At 36.2% G+C, this 19,334-nt stretch overlaps 4 protein-coding genes across 8 annotated transcripts; 2 read left to right on the top strand and 2 right to left on the bottom strand.

The window, feature by feature from the left end:
- The first annotated feature begins 297 nt into the window (after positions 1-297).
- On the top strand, positions 298-2,017 carry LOC17892284 (40S ribosomal protein S5-2). The gene is made up of 5 exons (XM_006298495.2): positions 298-393; positions 478-572; positions 1,078-1,349; positions 1,460-1,663; positions 1,750-2,017. Exons 2-5 carry the CDS (start codon positions 480-482, stop codon positions 1,802-1,804), a joined length of 624 nt encoding a protein of 207 aa, XP_006298557.1. The 5' UTR covers positions 298-393; positions 478-479; the 3' UTR covers positions 1,805-2,017.
- A 133-nt stretch (positions 2,018-2,150) lies between these two features.
- LOC17891656 (universal stress protein YxiE) lies at positions 2,151-3,441 on the bottom strand. Of its 3 annotated transcripts, none has more exons than XM_023785728.1 (4): positions 3,117-3,441; positions 2,747-2,853; positions 2,547-2,665; positions 2,151-2,439 (listed from the first exon to the last, which is right to left on the bottom strand). In XM_023785728.1, exons 1-4 carry the CDS (start codon positions 3,400-3,402, stop codon positions 2,346-2,348), a joined length of 606 nt encoding a protein of 201 aa, XP_023641496.1. In that variant the 5' UTR covers positions 3,403-3,441; the 3' UTR covers positions 2,151-2,345. The 3 variants fall into 3 exon arrangements, with proteins under 3 accessions (XP_023641496.1, XP_006296619.2, XP_006296620.2); XM_006296557.2 differs by having other exon boundaries at positions 2,747-2,847; XM_006296558.2 differs by having other exon boundaries at positions 2,747-2,850; positions 3,117-3,440.
- Positions 3,442-4,632: 1,191 nt separating this feature from the next.
- Positions 4,633-8,167, bottom strand: LOC17890864. Its single transcript, XM_006299881.2, has 6 exons — positions 7,181-8,167; positions 6,174-6,229; positions 5,827-6,057; positions 5,410-5,698; positions 5,136-5,332; positions 4,633-4,828 (listed from the first exon to the last, which is right to left on the bottom strand). Exons 1-6 carry the CDS (start codon positions 8,165-8,167, stop codon positions 4,672-4,674), a joined length of 1,917 nt encoding a protein of 638 aa, XP_006299943.1. The 3' UTR covers positions 4,633-4,671.
- A 1,963-nt stretch (positions 8,168-10,130) lies between these two features.
- On the top strand, positions 10,131-19,175 carry LOC17892494 (ubiquitin carboxyl-terminal hydrolase 13). 3 transcript variants are annotated; one of them, XM_023785599.1, is made up of 32 exons: positions 10,131-10,319; positions 10,620-10,686; positions 10,862-11,012; positions 11,127-11,284; positions 11,557-11,822; positions 11,919-12,137; positions 12,216-12,324; positions 12,429-12,544; positions 12,842-12,940; positions 13,035-13,144; positions 13,384-13,458; positions 13,798-13,876; positions 13,963-14,109; positions 14,187-14,267; positions 14,385-14,504; positions 14,768-14,890; positions 15,245-15,322; positions 15,425-15,513; positions 15,725-15,833; positions 15,922-15,990; positions 16,067-16,174; positions 16,431-16,486; positions 16,556-16,733; positions 16,817-16,918; positions 17,000-17,071; positions 17,231-17,296; positions 17,452-17,517; positions 17,965-18,048; positions 18,162-18,269; positions 18,392-18,466; positions 18,549-18,635; positions 18,714-19,175. In XM_023785599.1, the coding sequence occupies exons 1-32, from the start codon at positions 10,290-10,292 to the stop codon at positions 18,753-18,755; spliced, it is 3,339 nt and encodes a 1,112-aa protein (XP_023641367.1). In that variant the 5' UTR covers positions 10,131-10,289; the 3' UTR covers positions 18,756-19,175. The 3 variants fall into 3 exon arrangements, with proteins under 3 accessions (XP_023641367.1, XP_023641366.1, XP_006299059.1); XM_023785598.1 differs by having other exon boundaries at positions 10,132-10,319; positions 10,623-10,686; positions 18,153-18,269; XM_006298997.2 differs by having other exon boundaries at positions 10,132-10,319; positions 18,153-18,269.
- Positions 19,176-19,334: the final 159 nt, after the last annotated feature.

The following is a 19,334-nucleotide window of genomic DNA, read 5'->3' as shown; positions in this document are numbered from 1 at the left end:
CTACTACTAATCCATGATAAATTTTATCAAAATCCATAAAAGAAAAAAAAAATACAATTTCAGTATAATGTATTGTTCAGTTTATATGCATATTAACGAACGTTTCATGACTTCATCTAGAGAAGTAATTCCCTAAACCATAAAAAGATTCGAAATCATGTTAGCCCGCGAGTAAACCCGCTAACCAGAAATAAACCGTTGAATCCGTTAACCCGGTTCCTTACTGGATAAAAACAAATGGAAGCCCATTTTAACAGCGAGCTTTTATTAGAGCCCAAAACCCTAATTCCGATCTATATAAAACAAAGTGATATTAGGGTTTTCGTTCGTCCTCTTAAAGCTTTTAGTTTTCTCTGCCGTCTCTCTCATTCGCGCGACGCTACTCTATTTCAGGTGATCTTGTTTCTCCAAATCCCTTTGTCGATAACTCTGCATTCGTATTTGTGGAGTTGGCTCATCACTCTGTTTCTCTTTTAGCCATGGCCGCCGTCGCAGAAATTGACGCTGAGATTCAGCAACAGCTCACCAACGAGGTCAAGCTCTTCAACCGATGGACCTATGACGACGTTTCGGTAATTTCTTCAGCTTTCATTCTCTTAAATGTGTGCCTGGAACCCTTTGTCTGTTTCTCTTTGATTCTCTAGCTACTGTTTCATCTCGCAGATTCAGTCATTTGCAAACTTAGTTTAGTGAATTAGAATTTGTTGAAATCATTTATAGCCCTTTTCAATGCATCCTTCTCTTTGGTTGTGATGGGTATTTCCGATGTTTCAATGCTATTAGCAAGTTGGATTAAAAGCTACACCTTTTCCATGTCTTGTTTTCAGTTTTCAATCTATCCTTATACTAGAGGCGTTTCTTATTAGATTGATATCTTGCAATTGTTTGTATGTTCACACTTTTTTATGCAGAAATGAGATTCAATTTTTATAGTTCTGTAGCATAGCTGCAGGAACTTTAACTTTCACTGTTTCGTGATTTGCACTTTTATTCTGTTAAAGAGTAATCACTGTTTCGATTTCATGAGATATGATTCTTAGTGTTTGTAAGTAACAGTTTGTTTTCTCCATCTTTTAGGTCGCAGACATCAGTCTTGTTGACTACATTGGAGTTCAGGCAGCTAAACATGCTACCTTTGTCCCCCACACCGCTGGAAGATACTCTGTGAAGAGATTCAGGAAGGCTCAATGCCCCATTGTTGAAAGGCTCACTAACTCTCTCATGATGCACGGAAGGAACAATGGAAAGAAATTGATGGCAGTTAGGATTGTCAAGCACGCCATGGAGATTATCCACCTCTTGTCTGACTTGAACCCAATTCAGGTCATCATTGACGCCATTGTCAACAGGTACTACCAAGCTTGTGATTTGCTAATCTGCCAGCATGTTTATCCTAGAATATCATTGCAGCTAGGAATGTTTTCTTTTCTTTCTTATTAACGTTTGATGTTTGATCCAGTGGTCCACGTGAAGATGCTACCAGAATTGGATCTGCTGGTGTTGTTAGAAGACAAGCTGTTGATATCTCTCCTCTAAGACGTGTTAACCAAGCTATCTTCTTGATTACCACCGGTGCTCGTGAAGCTGCTTTCAGAAACATCAAGACCATTGCTGAGTGCCTTGCTGATGAATTGATCAACGCAGCCAAGGGCTCTTCCAATAGGTAAAATACACTCCAAATGACTACATGATTTTAACATATATTTTAAGCAAAACAATCTCTAATGATATAACTGTTGTGTCTTGCAGCTATGCCATCAAGAAGAAGGATGAGATTGAAAGAGTTGCCAAGGCCAATCGTTAAGGATTTTGCTTTTGCCCTGATGGTTACAATCTTATCAATGAGTTCAATGTTTTATTTTCGTTTAGATTGAAATATGTGTCTCAGATGTTTTGCTCGTTTGTGTTATGAAGTTTATTTCGTCTGAACTACTTTGAATAGATAAATTTTGATGCGAAATAATTTTGATGCTTCAAGCTATTTCGCATCAGACTATTTCCCAAGTGTTTTAACTTATCATACTGACCACCCGAAGCCTAGAAGGCTTTTTGTTTCGTATTGGCAAAACTTCTTTATATGATTTGTATGTCAGTCGAAAGTTCTTCGATTAACAAATCATTGTAAATATTCAACAACAATAGCAGAGCAGTAACAGGCTAACAAGTCTTCGCTTCATTATTCGATTCATATTTTCATTGACATAGTACACTTTAATTTCGTACCACGACACTCTATTTTTTTTTTTTTGGATTGGTTTTTTTTTTGGATTGGTATATTACAACGAGTACACACACTTTATTTGAAAAACATATTAATAGCAAAAACTCGTATAGGTAGTTGCATGTTACTTAGTCATTAGCTCCTTGGGTGGCTTGACAATAAGGATGGGACAATTGGCGTGATGAGCGCAGTAATCGCTAACGCTCCCAATAAACGCTCTTCCGAAACGCACAAAGCAAACAAATTGAAAAGCGGTCAATACGTTTTGATCAGTTCGGTTAATTCAAAATGATATTAGTAAAAATGTAAATATGTAATACAATACCTTTTGATCTTGCCAAGGCCACGACTACCCACAACAAGAAGATCAACGTGCATCTGCTCCACCGCCTCGCAAATCATCTCTTTGGCTTCCCCTTCGAGCACTAGAGTTTCAGTTCGTATCTACACATCCATTCATTTAGTTAATTAGTATTTGGGTGAAATATGTGTTTTCGAATCATATATATTCCTTTTAATTCGGACCTGTTTGGCTCGGCACATTTGGAGAGCACGAGAGAGAAGTGCAGCAGAGGTCTCTTGTTGTGCTTTTTTCACTGACTCTATCATTGTCGAAGATGCGTACACTGCTGCTATATCCACAAAATAACATTCTTATTCTTACTAACAATCATATTTGTTTTTCCTTTTCGTGTCAATGATGAGTTCATGACTGACTAGACCGTTCTGTTTCGAGGATACAAATCATTTTCCCCTCTAATATGCACTATAATTTATCTAATACTGTAATCATTAATCGTTAAACCATATTATATAATCCGTTATATATAATATGATTGTATTAAGTATATTAATCAGAATTATATAAGAAGAGTGAGATCAAAAGGACGAGGACCTGTGGCGCCGCCCGGTCCAGCCGGAAAGGCAGCAAAGTGATGGAAAGGTGACTGGACATGAACCACCGTGAGCATTCCACCGTCCCCCTCAGCCGCCTCAGTAGTCATTAAGAGGTTAGAGAAATGATCAATGACCCATTGGAGAGCGTAGAAGCTCGAGTCGCTCTCATCGATCGCAACCATCATCCTCTTCGTCTTAGGCACACTAGGTGCAGCTTCAGCCTCTGGCTGCTTCTCCACCGCTGTTGTTTCCATCGCCGTAGCCGCCCCTTGATCTTCTGCCATTGATCTTTGTTTCGTTTTTAATAGTCTTTTTTTTTTACTATAAGTGAATGATGTGAGCAAACTCTGTTTCGTTAGCAACCCTTTTTATATTGCATGTAGAGGGATGATACGTCTCGAAGTGTACCGGACACGTGGCATGCAAGGCTGAAACGTGCAATAGGATATACATAAATCATTACTTTACAAATATTTTTAAAAAGGAAATATAATATATAAAAAAAGTTGTGTGCGATATGTTTTAGTGGTATGTTGTTTGTTTGCTAATGGTTTTGCTTTCATCGTGGCCATCTCTATCCTGATCCTTTTGCTTTTAATTCTTAAACGCCACTCAATGTAAAGAGAACGGATAAAAAGAAGCTGAAAGAAAAACTTTAGTTGATCAATTTGAAGATATCATAAAGAGATTAAATGTTAGTATTTTAGTAAAGTAAAAATAATTAATTAAGCTGATTATGCAATTGCCAATGATGGGTTATAATATGAGATTATAGTGTGGTAGGGGAATAAGAGTTACTTATAAGAACACTTGGAAAGTACAAATTAAATGATGATTATGCATGTGATTAAAGTAATCTAACGTTGTAGATGGAAACATATTGCATCATCAAATGTAATTTGTTCGTTTCTTTAATCTAACCGTCACCGTCCAGTAAGTTTCACGTACACTTTAACCGTCACAAAGTTGCCTAACATAATTGTCGTGATCCGAAATGATTTTTCAAAATAGTGTAGATATTGAATTAATGATGGTTTTATTAACAAAACAAAATGAAAGTTTGAAGTTTGAAAATATATAATTTGGATTTAGAAACTGGAGCTTATAAAATAGTTTGATCTCCTATACTTTACGTTTCTGTAAGAACGATATACACTTGTTGAATCATTGACGCTTTTAGTATAATTTTCCATTCCTCTAATTAGCAAAACGTTAAGGTTTCGAATACTTCCAACGAAATAAAAAGAATCGAAAAAAGGAGTAAAAGTAAGAAGATGATGATGTTATCGTAACAGAAAAAAGCTTCTAAAGTTCTATTCATTTATGCTTTTGAATCTCAAACTATGGTGCTATAATACTATATGCACCTATAGTATACTAATTTATGCTTTTGATTATCAAAAATGATTTTTATGATTTTGTGTTTACATCATCATAAGAAAAGAAGAAAATGAGCTAATTATTTTGTATAGGTGCATATATATAGTATTATAGCAGTGGATCATGGACAAAAATAATTAAATGAGTAGTTAATATAGATCAAAAGTTTAATTTCAATTGTTAATAGACCAGTCATAGTCTTGGTAAACAATGTTAACAGAACCTCCTCCATCACCAAGAAGATGGGTTAAAAGACCTGCTTTGTTTGCATCTATATAACTCATTATCCACTTGAACATTTTCTTATCTTCAGTAAAATCCTCTTTGTACCTACATTTATCACAAGAAACAAACTAGTGATCAACACTCTCAGTTTCATCAACACATAAAATTTAAATTTAAAACGTCATCTGAGCTATGATTTACACTCTCATTTTGGCTAACCGTTTGATTAATTACATGCATGCATGGTGCCTTTGTCCAATTAGATGGGAAAGTTTGGGAATTAGCAGAGTTTTATTTAAAATCCGACTAGCAATTAAGCGTAATTACCATATGATTAATCTCATTGACATTAAGTATGTCTCATAATATCAATATTCAATGTAGATACTATATTGTAAACAGAATTAATTACCACTTCATGATTCTTGATAGATGTATGGTCCTCTTGTCCAAGGCAATCTCAATTCCACCATTTTGAAAAAACTCTCTAGCTGCTCGTTTGAGCTCAGCTTCAACTCCTTGCGGTGTGAAAAACCTCACCACTGGACTTGATTTGGTCCCATCGCAGAGCCCAAAATGTACTAATGGATTCAGTTTTTGAAGACCAAGCTGCCATTAAACCATAAGATTATATACATGTAGGATGTATATCTATATGAGTACAGACCTGGAAACTCTAAGCTTACCTCATGGTGTGTATTGCCGTTTATCATGGATATAAATGGATTAGAAAGTCTGTGACCGCCTCGAAGGATGTCATTCCGGATGGAGCTAAGGGAATAAGAGTAGCCTCCTACAACGTACTGAAAATCTGTAAAGAATGACCTTCTTGCGATCATTCCCTCGGGAAGTCCGATTCTAATCAAGGCATGGATCACCATTGCGTTGTACAAGTTCAAGAAAAATGCTAACTTCTCTTCCTTTGAGAGTTCCACAAGATTCAAACGGTGAAGGTCTTGAGCCATATTTAAGTACCTTTAATCATCCATAGCCAAATGCATAAGTCTCAAAGATTGTATAAATATATGAACCAGAATTTAAGCATTAACATATTCCTAAACTAAAACCAGTTAAAACACTCCTTAAATCGAACATCATCGTACCTTCTGAATTCTTCGCTCTGGCTAATTCTCATGTAGTCAACACTAGTATGGTCATTGGAAGAATAAGACTCAAGAATAGCAATCATGATTTTGAAAAGCCTCTGCCCAACCACGGCTGCACTTTGGGGCTCCATGTCGTTGGTGGAACCTCTAAAATTGTAGCATTTTGAAATAAATGGCTCGTGCTCAAGGAAACGATAGTAATGATTGCCATCTTCAAACTCGTTTTCTCTACAAATGTTTTTTTTTTCAAAAAGATAAGAAAATTTAGGAAAAATCCACAAAATAATGCTAACAACTCATGCAAAATTCCTTTACGAAAGAAATAGGGAATGAAATTTATGTACCCAAAGACATGGTGGATAAAGTGTTTCTTGGCTAGCCTCTTGCCAATCTCGATGGCCTGCATAAGAACGTGAACAATAGCAAAGCTTTATATTTGAAAACATCAAGATTCAAGAATTACGTCATGTAGATGAAGAAAATATTATTGCCAAATGTTACATACAAATTTCGACCAAGGTAATAAGGATAATTCATATCAGATTATGCTCAGTTCAGATACTGATCCAAAATAAACTTGTCTAACATTGGTTTTAAAATAACACACTCATTTATTGAATCGAAGTTTATTTCACATGAAGGAAAATATGATGACCACGTAAGAGCATCTCCACTCCAGAAATTAGTAAGAATACTTAAAATTAAATGCATGATATAATTATTATTAAAAAAGAGAGAGAAATGAGAGAGTTGTCGGAAAGAGAGAGAAAAGTGAAAGAGCTGTTGAGTAAAAAAAAAAAAATGGAGAGAAATATTTTTTTCCTTTCTCTTTTTTTTCTTCAACCAATGGCGAAATGCCACGTTGCGTTGCTAGAGGGATCCTTCTGTTGCTTGAAGAAGCAACGTTCCTTCCTTTAATGGGCCCTATTTCTTCAATTTACATCAATGCTTGGCCCACTTTCTAGTTAAGTAACCCTTTAAAACTAACCAGTGGAGCTGGTCTAAGTAATAATTTAGTGACTCTACATACTGTATTAAGGAAAAACGAAATAGAATTATTCCCTTCTAAAAGGAAATATAAAAATATACATTTTCATATATGCATGGAATCACAAATGTTCGATTTGACTGCCGAAGAAGAATAAGATCTAAATTTACCAAAAATAATTAGTCATTGGTCAATCAATCAATCAATCAGATGAGAAATTGGAATGAAAAATCTTTTGAGATTTGATTAAACCTGATAATGAATTCAAACAAAACTTGGTATAGGTGTCCACGTAAAGATAGCATAGGTGCGTAACACACGATCAGTATAAAAATTGATGAAATGACACGTACGTGTACGTACCTTGATCCTCGGACAAGCCAAGTGATGAATGAGTATCTCGATCATCTCACCGCCGGAGAAACAGTTCTTAACGATCTTCATCTTCATCAAACGGTCTTTAATCGGTAGCTTCTGTCTCAAAACCCTGACGAAACACATCATCTCATCACCAACAACGTCCTTATTACTCTCTTCGTCGAACCCGTACATGACCGGCAACGGCGCATCGGCGGGACATTTCTCAGTCAAAAACTCCTTGATCCTCTGATCGAACTCCCCACTGTTTCTCAGTGAATTCAACGCAACGAATCCTCCCAAGTGTTTCTCGTTGAAGAAGATCTGAGGAACTTGAGAGTTCCCTGTTCTCTCGATCAGCTCTTTCTCTCTCTCTGTATAAACGTCGATGTTGATCTCCGAGTAATCGAAGCCTCGTTCCCGGAAAAACAACCGGACGGCGGTGGAGTCTCGGCAGTTAGATCTCGAGAAGAATGTTACACGACCTCTGATCTCTTCTTCGCTTTTCAGCTTCACCACGACTTTGACTCCGGAGATATTGAACTCGGTCACGTCGGATCTGGCAACGGCGTCGTCACAAACCGAGAGGCGTTTCGAAATCGCGTCTCCGCTTTGTCGTACGAATCTCATCAAATCGGCGGTGAATTTCACCGGGGGAGGCAACAGCTCTTCTAAGGAGACAAGACGGCCACGTGGCGGTTCGAGTTTCGGGAGCAGAGGATGTGGTGTGAGAATCTTCAGGTGATGTGGACCGTCGTCGTCGTGGATCGAGATTTCCTTCATCGGGATTTGAGTTTCTCCCGGGGACTTACGAATGAGTGTGGCGGGATGATCGTGATTGCTACCGTTAGAGTTTGAATTTGAATATGGAGAAACAAAAACATTATCCCAAGAGATATTGTTGCTTCCTTTACCGTTTCTAACTCTCTCAGATTTTCTCCGACTTTCACGACAAAATTTAATTTTTCCACTGAGAATTTTTCCTAGCTCCATCTCTAGAGTTCTTTTGCACCTTAATGTTGATGATGGAGATTTATATATAAAAAAGCAAATTTAGGTAAACAGAGGGTAATTAAGCAGTTTTGGTAAGTGTAGAATATAAAGTTTCATGCACATCTCCAATAGTCAAAGTACAATGCAACTCATTTATGAACTTGTCAAAAACTAAAAAAAAAAAGTGATTTTGCATATGATCAGATTTTATGAGAAATTAACCAAACCATATGAATCCGTCCCAAGCAAGATTAAACCATGGTATTACAAACAAAAAATTAATCAAGTCAGAGCCGAACAATAAAACAACATTAAAAAAAAAAAAACTCAACTACAATTAATTTTCTTAAGCATTCTATTCCAAATTGTTTATTTTGCTCTGTCTTTCAAAACTCTGATGTTTCAAAACACAGCCCACCAACACTAAGGAGTATATCAGCATGACCTCGTAGCGAAGTGTTTGTTTTAGTAAGGAAATGTCAAAGAAGAGCAACCGAGATATCATTACCATGCATGGAATAAATATATAGCTGGCTTGTCAATTGTCATTCCCTAGCGAGGATGATCATACATAAACCATAAAATGACTATGGTATATATAGTTACATAAATTTTGTATTTGGTGTACATTGGAATCATCCATGAAGTTAAAAGTCTATGCCAATAATAGTCCAATATAAAACAACACACTAGAAATAAAATCCACGACCAGACAATATATACGCATATCTCTATGGATTTCATCATCATCACTCAGTTTGAGAAAACGAAGACAGCTGAAATATTCAATCGATGATTGTCATAAAGAAGATGAATGTTAATAATATAACTCAATATGTTGTCGACCTACTCAGAGAAACGAGTGCAACAGATATTTACAGACATAGTCTTCAAAAAGTGATAACCGACATACATAAGTTTTCTTTATACAAGAAAAAAAGAAGTTAGTTGTTGTTGTTGTAAATAGCCATAGAGAAAATTAACTAAACCCCCATTTGATTCAATATAAATGTTACAGAAGTTTCTATCCTTTTGGTGGTAAAAGCTACTAAGACATAATCTACCATGAACTGAAAAAAAGTATTTGATTCGACTATATGAATTATCATTGGTGCCGGCCGGTCTACAATGCAATTTTGTTAATCTAGGTATTGGTTTGGATTGTTGGATTTTTAGTTAAAGCAAAAAAACAAATACAAAATTCAATTGCGGGTTTGGCTTTGGTTCAATTAGCATTTTTAGCAAATTTTATGTAGATTTATTTTTATTTTTAAATTTAAATTTGATCTTTTTCTTTTTTGATGTTAATTTATTTTGATTACATTTTATTGCTATAGAATAAAAGAACACCAAATTTAAGTTCACTTTATTCATTTTATATTATTGAATACCTCAATCCTCAAATAATAATATATATACAACCTTTTGTGGTGATAAATAACATTATAATAAAGCAATGTTAAATATGATATGTCAAAAAGTGCAAAACTTATAAATGAAGGTTGATAAGTATTGTTCTACTATTTTTAGTACATTGTTTACATTTAAAGTATTGTGACAGGAAATATATAACAAAATCTAAGCATTAATTTCCGTATGAAAATTTCCTAAAATATACTTATGAAACTTGCATTTCCATTTAACCTTATTTTTAACCTTTTAGAATAATAATAATAGAGAAGAAAATTCAAAACAAACTTGAAGGACATTTCTGAAGCTGAGAAGTAGAAGAGAAGCCCAAAAGTTCATCGAAGACCTCCACACCGTCACGGTCACAGTCACGTTCAAGCCACGTGGAGAGAATTAATTGGTATTGGCATGTACCTGTCGCATTCTTATTAGCCTGTCACGCTCCACAGACGAAGCCTCAGGGGAACGTATAAATCTGAATCCGAATAGTATTTGGAATTACAATTCAAACCCTTAATTTTAGTGAAAATATCGTTATTATCCCTATCGAAAAGCGAGAAAGAGTAAGAAGAAATAGCGAGCGATTGATCTCTCCTTCTGCAAGTTCTCTATTTCTTCTTCCCTCACTTCTTCTTCATCTTCTTCTTCTCTCGTTTATCTGTTCGACGCTCTCTTCTACTTCCCGATCCAACCGTGAATCGCTCTCGGAGCAATGACTATGATGACTCCGCCGCCGCTTGATGTAATCTCCGATTAGCCTTGTTATTGTGTTCTGTGTCAATTTGTTGTCGTGTTCGTGGGTTTTTACGCGTATTCCACCTGCTTCTGCTTCTGCTTCGGATTCGTTGTTCTCTTCGTTTGGCTGATCCATTAGGGTTTTGTTTCATTTTTTTTTTCTCTGTATTTCGAAAGCGGTAGAATCATAGGGAGATTACCGTGACTTCGGTGATTGCGGTTTCTGTCTGACGCTCTGATCACGGGGTTGGGAACTTAGGGTTTCTATTAGTCAGAAGTCTGATTTTTTTTCTTACGGTTTTGACAGCAGCAGGAAGATGAGGAGATGCTTGTTCCGAATCCGGATTTGGTCGAGGGACCTCAGCCTATGGAAGGTAAGATTTTCTGCTTCTCCTACTCCTTTCTGTGTTATACTCTGATTGGTTTGGTGTAGATACTACATCACTTGTGGATAGTGCTGGAGTGTAAAATTAGTGTTTTCACTGTGCGCTAGGGTTTTGTCAGTTTTTGGTTTTGTGGATTCCTAAACAGTTGTTGATGCATTTGTAGTTGCCCAAACTGAGCCTGCTGTTTCCACTGTGGAGAATCCGCCAGCGGAGGATCCTCCAAGTCTGAAATTCACGTGGACCATCCCAATTTTCACCAGGCTCAATACCAGGAAGCATTACTCTGATGTATTTGTTGTTGGAGGTTATAAATGGTAATGGCATACACTTTTTGATGCTTTTTTTGCAATTGATGTCCGGATGTGCATTTCATTGGTTGACGTCATGTGAGCTGTTTTTTTTTTAAAAAAATTTTCTTTCTCTTGCAGGCGTATATTGATTTTTCCCAAAGGAAACAATGTTGACCATTTGTCCATGTACTTGGATGTTGCTGATGCAGCGAATCTGCCGTACGGGTGGAGCAGATATTCACAATTCAGTCTGGCTGTCGTGAATCAACTCAACAGCAGATTTAACATCAGAAAGGGTACCTTAGCTTATTAATTTCGTTCTCTGAATGCATGCATAAAATGTATATTTCCTGGAAAATGTTTATACATGTAGAGATAATTGTGGATTTGTAAGAGGAGTATAATGGTATACCTTGGAATGGATTCAAGCTACCTCAAAACTGAATTGGGAATGACTAATCGTTATGATTTTCATGCACTTTTTTTGAAATTTTTAAGAGCCAATGACTTTGCTACTTGTTATCTGGTCAACCAGCTGTTCTGATAACTTTCTTTTTGCATGTTGTAGAGACGCAGCATCAATTCAACGCAAGGGAAAGCGATTGGGGTTTTACATCATTCATGCCTCTCAGCGAGCTCTATGATCCAAGTCGAGGATATTTAGTGAATGACACTGTTTTGATTGAAGCTGAAGTTGCTGTGCGTAAAGTTCTTGATTACTGGTCATATGACTCAAAAAAAGAGACCGGTTTTGTTGGACTTAAAAACCAAGGTGCTACATGTTACATGAATTCTCTCCTGCAGACGTTATACCACATACCTTACTTCAGAAAGGTTAGATGCATGTCTTGTTTTCTTCTTCCGTTTGCTTAATCATGAGTTCCCTAAATTCTGTGTAAAGACATCTGAATAATGCACCCATGCTTGTAGGCTGTGTATCACATGCCAACGACTGAAAATGATGCACCGACTGCCAGTATCCCATTGGCGCTCCAGAGTTTGTTTTACAAGCTTCAGTATAATGACACCAGTGTAGCGACAAAGGAGCTGACAAAGTCATTTGGTTGGGATACATATGATTCTTTTATGCAACATGATGTCCAAGAACTCAACCGAGTTCTCTGTGAAAAGCTTGAGGACAAAATGAAGGTAAATTTTCTTCTTCATGCCAGACTTTCTTCCATTCCCAGTTGGTATTTTATGTTTTATTTCTATGCGTTTTTAAAGGGAACTGTTGTGGAGGGAACAATACAAAAGCTATTTGAGGGTCACCACATGAATTACATTGAGTGCATTAATGTAGACTACAAATCTACTCGAAAAGAATCATTCTATGGTATGTACTTTTACAAAGTAATGCATTTTCCGTTGTCTTATTTTATGAAGCTGATATATTAATATCAAACTAACTCTACAGCTGTGTATTTTGACTTGTAACAGACCTCCAGCTTGATGTTAAAGGATGCAAAGATGTATACGCTTCTTTTGACAAGTATGTTGAAGTTGAACGCCTTGAAGGAGACAACAAATACCATGCAGAAGGACATGATTTGCAGGTCGGCTGTCTTCTCTCTTTCTTTTATTGGTTTCTTGGGGATGTTGAGAAGTGTACTATGCAAGTCAATCTAGTCTATCATTTTCTGCATATTATTTGGCATAGGGTTCCTAATGCGTGTGGATATTACCAAGCAAGCTAAATTAGGAAACTGTACAAGTATACAAAGCTAAATAAACCTAATAATTTTCAAAGCAGCTGAATGTTGTATTTGACTAATTGTCATTGTCACGATGAACTAGAGTCTGCTTTTCTAATCTTATAGTCAAATGATTCTTGTTTTTGTTTTTGTTTTCAGGATGCAAAAAAAGGTGTTCTATTCATAGACTTTCCACCAGTTCTTCAACTTCAGCTCAAGAGGTTTGAATACGATTTTATGCGGGACACAATGGTGAAGGTTAGCATTTGAAATTCCACATACCCAACAAAAACAGCATGTAGTGCTGACTGTGTTTAGACTTGATTATAGGCTGAAGTTGCTTTATTTACAGATTAATGATCGGTATGAGTTTCCTCTTCAACTGGATCTCGATAGAGAGAATGGAAAATATTTATCCCCGGATGCAGACAAGAGTGTTCGCAATCTCTACACCCTCCACAGGTATATCTTTTAATTGTAATATATAAATATGGTAGGATTTCTTCCTGAAGTATCAAGTTCTTATTCCACGCTAGGTTCATCTTCTCTGGAATCTGGTTACTGTAGCTTAGGTTTCCTAAGTAGAAGGACAATTTATTTTCGTTTTATGATAGTGAAAGACAAGATGAAGTATGTTGTAGTAATATTTTGAGTTTCCTAATGGGCTCGCCTGAACTGTTTGCTACTCATTTTCTATGCAGTGTCTTAGTTCACAGTGGAGGAGTGCATGGAGGGCACTATTATGCATTTATTAGGCCAACACTTTCAGAACAGTGGTATGTATTCTTTTATGCTAAACCAAAGTTTTATTTTGTAATCTGTGAAGTTTATTAAGTGAAAACTAGTTTCATCGTAGGCCAAGTCATGTCTTGTGATATTGGATATGCTACCGAATTTTTTAGGCTCCTATCCACCTCTCTAAGTGCACTTATTATTATTTTCACACGTGAGATTCACTGTACAAGTGATCTTTATAGTTTCTGTTTCTTTCTATTTGCTCCCAGAATATCCATTAAAATAGATAATTGTTATGTCTATCTATGTTTTCTGGTGTGGGTTTAGCTGGCACTTATTTTAATCAGTACTTTAGACATGTAATCCTCTTATTCTTTCAGGTATAAATTTGATGATGAACGAGTAACAAAGGAGGAAGTGAAAAGGGCACTAGAAGAACAATATGGTGGTGAAGAAGAGGTAGCACTCTCTTTCTAGGTTTTTTTTTTGTTGCTTTGGTTCTTATGTTTCTCACTCTATGTATTTCGGATTTGGTTTCTCTTCAGTTACCGCAGAATAATCCTGGTTTCAATAATCCACCTTTCAAATTCACAAAATACTCGAATGCGTACATGCTTGTTTATATTCGGGATAGTGACAAGGATAAAATAATCTGCAACGTTGATGAAAAGGACATTGCCGAACATTTGCGGGTAAGGAATTCATTTACACGCTTTATCACGTTTACCTGTCTTGGTGTTCTCTGAATCAGTTAAATATTTTCTTACAGGTGAGGCTGAAAAAAGAACAAGAAGAAAAGGAAGATAAAAGAAAATACAAGGCTCAAGCACACCTTTACACGACAATCAAGGTTTTCTTCTATTAAATTTGGGTGTGAAAAATGTTACATTTTTGTTTTCAGACGCAATTACCCAGTGCTGGTATATATTTACTGATGATACTATTGCAATTTAAACTTTTTATAAAGGTTGCAAGAGATGATGACATCACTGAGCAAATTGGAAAGAATATATATTTTGATCTTGTTGACCATGAAAAAGTTCGGAGTTTTCGAATCCAAAAGCAGACCCCCTTTCAACAGTTTAAGGTACCTACTTGTTCCTATTTAATTCCAGAAAATGCACTTTATCACAGCAAGAGTTAGGTATTGTGAAAAAGTCTCTTTTTGCTAACCTGAATCTCTTGAAGGGGAAGAATAGTGATCAGGATTCTAACATAAAAATCTCTGCTTTAGTTTGGAATCTATTTTTATACAATGCTGTCATTGATGAACTTTTCATGCTGATGCAAGTTACCTAGTTTCTTGTATACCTGTAGCTATAACATTTTTTAAAATTTAACCTCATGTAGGAAGAAGTAGCCAAAGAATTTGGTGTCCCGGTTCAACTACAGCGGTTCTGGATCTGGGCAAAGCGTCAAAACCATACTTATCGTCCCAATCGTCCCCTATCACCAAATGAAGAATTACAGACGGTAGCTATTCTTTTTTTTTTTTTTTTTAATAATCGTTTCTGTTCCTATTGTTTGCCTCTCTCATTTGTTATTATTCCGGTACTGGACATTAAATCTTACAACGGACTAAAACCATATTACTTATTTGAATTATTCTTGTAGTAGTTGTGGTGCCTTTTTTGTTCTCATTGTTACATTAGTTTCTCATATTTCTTTGTGCTCCTTACAATCTTGAGGCTTGTCTTGTTTTCTGTTTCTTAATATTTTGTCTGAGTAGGACCAGCTGTCCCCTGCCACCAACTGTATTAGCCACTATGTTATATTATAGATAGCGTTTTGATGCTGGAATGTTTAATTTTGATGATTTTATTGTAGGTTGGACAAATAAGAGAGGCATCTAACAAGGCAAACAATGCTGAACTTAAGCTGTTTCTGGAAATAGAGCGAGGACCGGTAATACTTGCCTGCTGCCAAGTTTAATTGTGGAGTTCTATTTGTAGCATGAAAATCTGAAACTAGAAATCTAATAGTCTTATTAACTATTGAATTATGCAGGATGACCTTCCTATTCCTCCCCCCGAAAAGTCTTCTGAAGATATTCTTCTTTTCTTTAAGCTCTATGACCCTGAGAATGCAGTACTAAGGTAATTCTTAAACCGACCTAATTTTCACTTTGAATCTGTTCAAACAAAAAGTTGTATACTCGTATCATTTTATTCTTAAAAGCTCTGTTTCGTTCTTCCATTTTCCTCCTTTATGGAGAAGTTGTCTCCTATCTTTATTTTTTTATTTTTCCTAATTCACTGAGATTTGCATCTTTCATCATTGTTTCATTACTTTTTCCATATGTTGCAGATATGTGGGCAGGCTCATGGTGAAAAGTTCCAGTAAGCCTATGGATATAGTAGGTCAACTGAATAAAATGGCTGGCTTTGCTCCTGATGAGGAAATAGAACTTTTTGAGGTCGGGGATGGTTCCTTAAGTTCTACCATTTCATCACGCATAAGGCCATGTAACATTCCATCTAATAAATGTTGGTGTCCATTTTCAGGAAATTAAGTTTGAACCTTGTGTAATGTGCGAACATCTGGATAAGAAGACTTCTTTCAGGCTGTGTCAAGTAATGTTAATCTCATTGTATCAGATGTTATGTTTCATACTTGTTATCTTTATTGAAATGAGTTTCTGGCGTACAGATTGAAGATGGAGATATTATTTGCTATCAGAAACCTTTTCCTATCCAGGAGACTGAATGTCGATACCCAGATGTGCCATCATTTTTGGAGTATGTACAGAATCGAGAGGTATAATTAACCTGGTCACTGATGGCAATCTTGAAATGGGATCTAACAGTAGAGTAACAACTGTTATAGCTTCAGATAAGCACTTATTATTTAGTTATGGTATCTTGAAGTGGAAAACTATGAAGATATAACATACCCCACTATAGCCCTGTCAAATTGTGATGATTAGTGTCTTTTTTATCAAAGTCCTTGAAAATTTATAATAGTTGTTTGAAAAGTTTGGTGGTAACTAATTTATTGGTTTGTCATTTCGTAGCTGGTGCGTTTTCGTACACTGGAAAAACCAAAAGAAGACGAGTTTATTCTGGAGTTGTAAGTATTTCTATGGACAACTTTGTGTCATTTATTCCAGTATTGGAACTGTAATGCTTCTACTTTCAGGTCAAAGCTGCACACTTATGACGACGTCGTGGAAAGAGTAGCTGAGAAGCTTGGCCTTGATGATCCATCGAAACTAAGGCTTACTTCTCACAATTGCTACTCGCAGCAACCCAAGCCTCAGCCAATCAAATACCGTGGAGTAGATCATCTTTCAGATATGTTAGTTCACTATAATCAGGTGATTGACGTTGGGCAGAGTTTACATATCCTTTTTTTCAATTTCAATGCAGAATTGCTTATGAGTGTTTTTTTCTTTTTCAGACGTCTGACATTTTATATTATGAAGTTCTGGACATTCCTCTTCCAGAATTGCAAGGTCTTAAGACCCTAAAAGTTGCTTTCCATAGCGCCATAAAGGATGAAGTAAGGGTTGAACTTATATTTGTGATTTGTAGCTATGTATACATGCTGTTGTATTTTAATTTCAAACTCTTAAAATTGCAGGTGGTAATTCACAATATCAGACTACCTAAGCAGAGTACTGTTGGAGATGTTATTAACGAACTCAAAACAAAGGTGGGTCGATATAGTTGCAATTATATTATGTTATTGCATGCATCTCTGCTAATTGGCGACATATTGAGCTTTATTTTCTCCTTATATGGGGCTTGTGATTTAAATGAATTCTGGTTTAATGTCTTTCTAGTTTAAATATAATCTACACTTGTGCATCAGGTGGAACTTTCACATAAAGATGCAGAACTGAGGTTACTTGAGGTCTTTTTCCACAAGATCTACAAGGTAACATGCTAACTTCTTGTCTTTTACATTGTAGTTAACCTTTTGACTATTTTGAGATGATGGCTTGTAGACATTACCACATTTGTGTGATGTACTTTTACAATCTTCTGAAACTTAATAAATTATGATCCAATTTGCTTGGGTGCCCATTGCAGATCTTTCCATCTACTGAAAGAATTGAAAACATCAATGATCAGTACTGGACTTTACGAGCAGAGGAGGTATATCTGTCTCTCTACCTCGCCTATTTTGTCTCTTGTTCTGTTATCGTTCAAACATTTTCTGCATTTTTATCTGACTTATCTCTTTGTTCCCGATGGAAGTAGATTTTGGTTTTTTGGAACATTTTGCCCGCCTCTTTTTTAGTTTCAGATTGTACCAAATTAAAATGAAGTGATAGTCATGCTATGGCTGAAGTACATTTGTAATTGAATGAGATAATCGTTTTACTGCTTTTGCTGTTATGGAGCCTTTTCAGTGGCGTAGGTTGTTTGGATTGATAATTGATTTAGAGGAACATCATCTGCATTTACCTAGTTGTGCAGGTTATTTGAATGCTTGAGATGAATAGTTGCGTTTGAGCTAAATTAGTAAAATATAAATGCAAGTTTTCGCTTGTTAATGACTCGGAGATGCTGACCTTCTTTTGCTATCTTGTGAAATTTCAGATACCTGATGAAGAGAAGAACATTGGTCCCAATGATCGGTTAATCCATGTATATCATTTTACTAAAGAACCCGGACAAAATCAGGTGGTAGATCGTATCACTCTTCAGTTACTTGAAAAGTTATATGGGGGTCCGGTGTCTTGGACCAGAGGTTTTGAAAACTTTGTTAACCGTCCTTTCTTTTGCAGCAAGTACAGAATTTCGGCGAGCCCTTCTTTTTGGTAATCCATGAAGGTGAAACTTTAGAAGAAATCAAGACCCGTATCCAAAAGAAACTTCATGTCCCTGATGAGGACTTTGCTAAGGTATGCATGACTTTTGTCTGATTTGATAAACAGACAAAGATGTTAATAAGCTTTTTGCATTGTTATAATTGGTGGCGGAATTAAATCATTGTTAATGCGTTTTTTTGTCTTATCTTATTTAGTGGAAGTTTGCATCTTTTTCAATGGGACGACCCGATTACTTGCAGGACTCAGATGTAGTTTATAATCGCTTTCAGGTAAGACTGTTATCTTTGATTCTTTTCAAAAAGTAATTCGTGATTTAACTCGTTTATTTTTGGAAACTAAAAATGACAACAGAGAAGAGATGTGTATGGTGCGTGGGAGCAGTATCTTGGGTTGGAGCACATTGATAATGCTCCTAAAAGGGCTTATGCCGCAAATCAGGTTAGAAGTTCTCTCCTGCTTTCTAAGAAACTCTTCTCTCGCTGAAGTCTAAAATCTGTATGAATGCTCTTGTTGTAGAACCGACACGCTTATGAGAAGCCGGTGAAAATATACAATTAAGAGAAAGGCATGGCTTTCCATGGAGGAATCTCAAGGGTGCTTGTGGTGGCGAGGATAGGATGTAGAGAGTCTCGATTTAGATTTGATAACCAAAATGAATATATATCTTCCAGGAAAGGGTTTTGATTTTGGCTCTGACAGTAGTAAGTGTGGTCTCTTTTGCTTCCGAAACTACTCCTTTGGTGTTAATATGGAATTGTCCTAGACTCTCTTTCTCTCCCTTTCTCTCTACAAAATTCCCATTTTGAAGACAAAAGCCGCGTTCTTGGATTTGGGAGGGCGTTTGGGTTTTTTGGTTTTCAGTTAGGATTGTATTCCGAGGTATAGTTTTATGTTCAGAATATTCTACTCTTGTTGCTGTTTATTTTTCTCTTAACTCCTCCTTTATAGCTTAATGAAATCTTGGATAGGCTTCAGTCAGATTCATGTGCTTTTTACTTGACAAATCAAACCTATGGCCTCTTCTTGCACAGTATCTCTCCATATGCGCTATTTCTTAATTATTGTTTCAGTCTGATACTTGCCAGTTTAACGTACCAATCTTGAATCTTTTTATTTTTCCTACAAGTATTGTCATTT

Source organism: Capsella rubella, unplaced genomic scaffold, assembly GCF_000375325.1.
Source record: "Capsella rubella cultivar Monte Gargano unplaced genomic scaffold, Caprub1_0 scaffold_3, whole genome shotgun sequence".
NCBI lineage: Eukaryota > Viridiplantae > Streptophyta > Magnoliopsida > Brassicales > Brassicaceae > Capsella > Capsella rubella.
The sequence above is the reverse complement of the archived record's forward strand: the minus strand, read 5'-3'. Positions and strand labels throughout refer to the sequence as shown.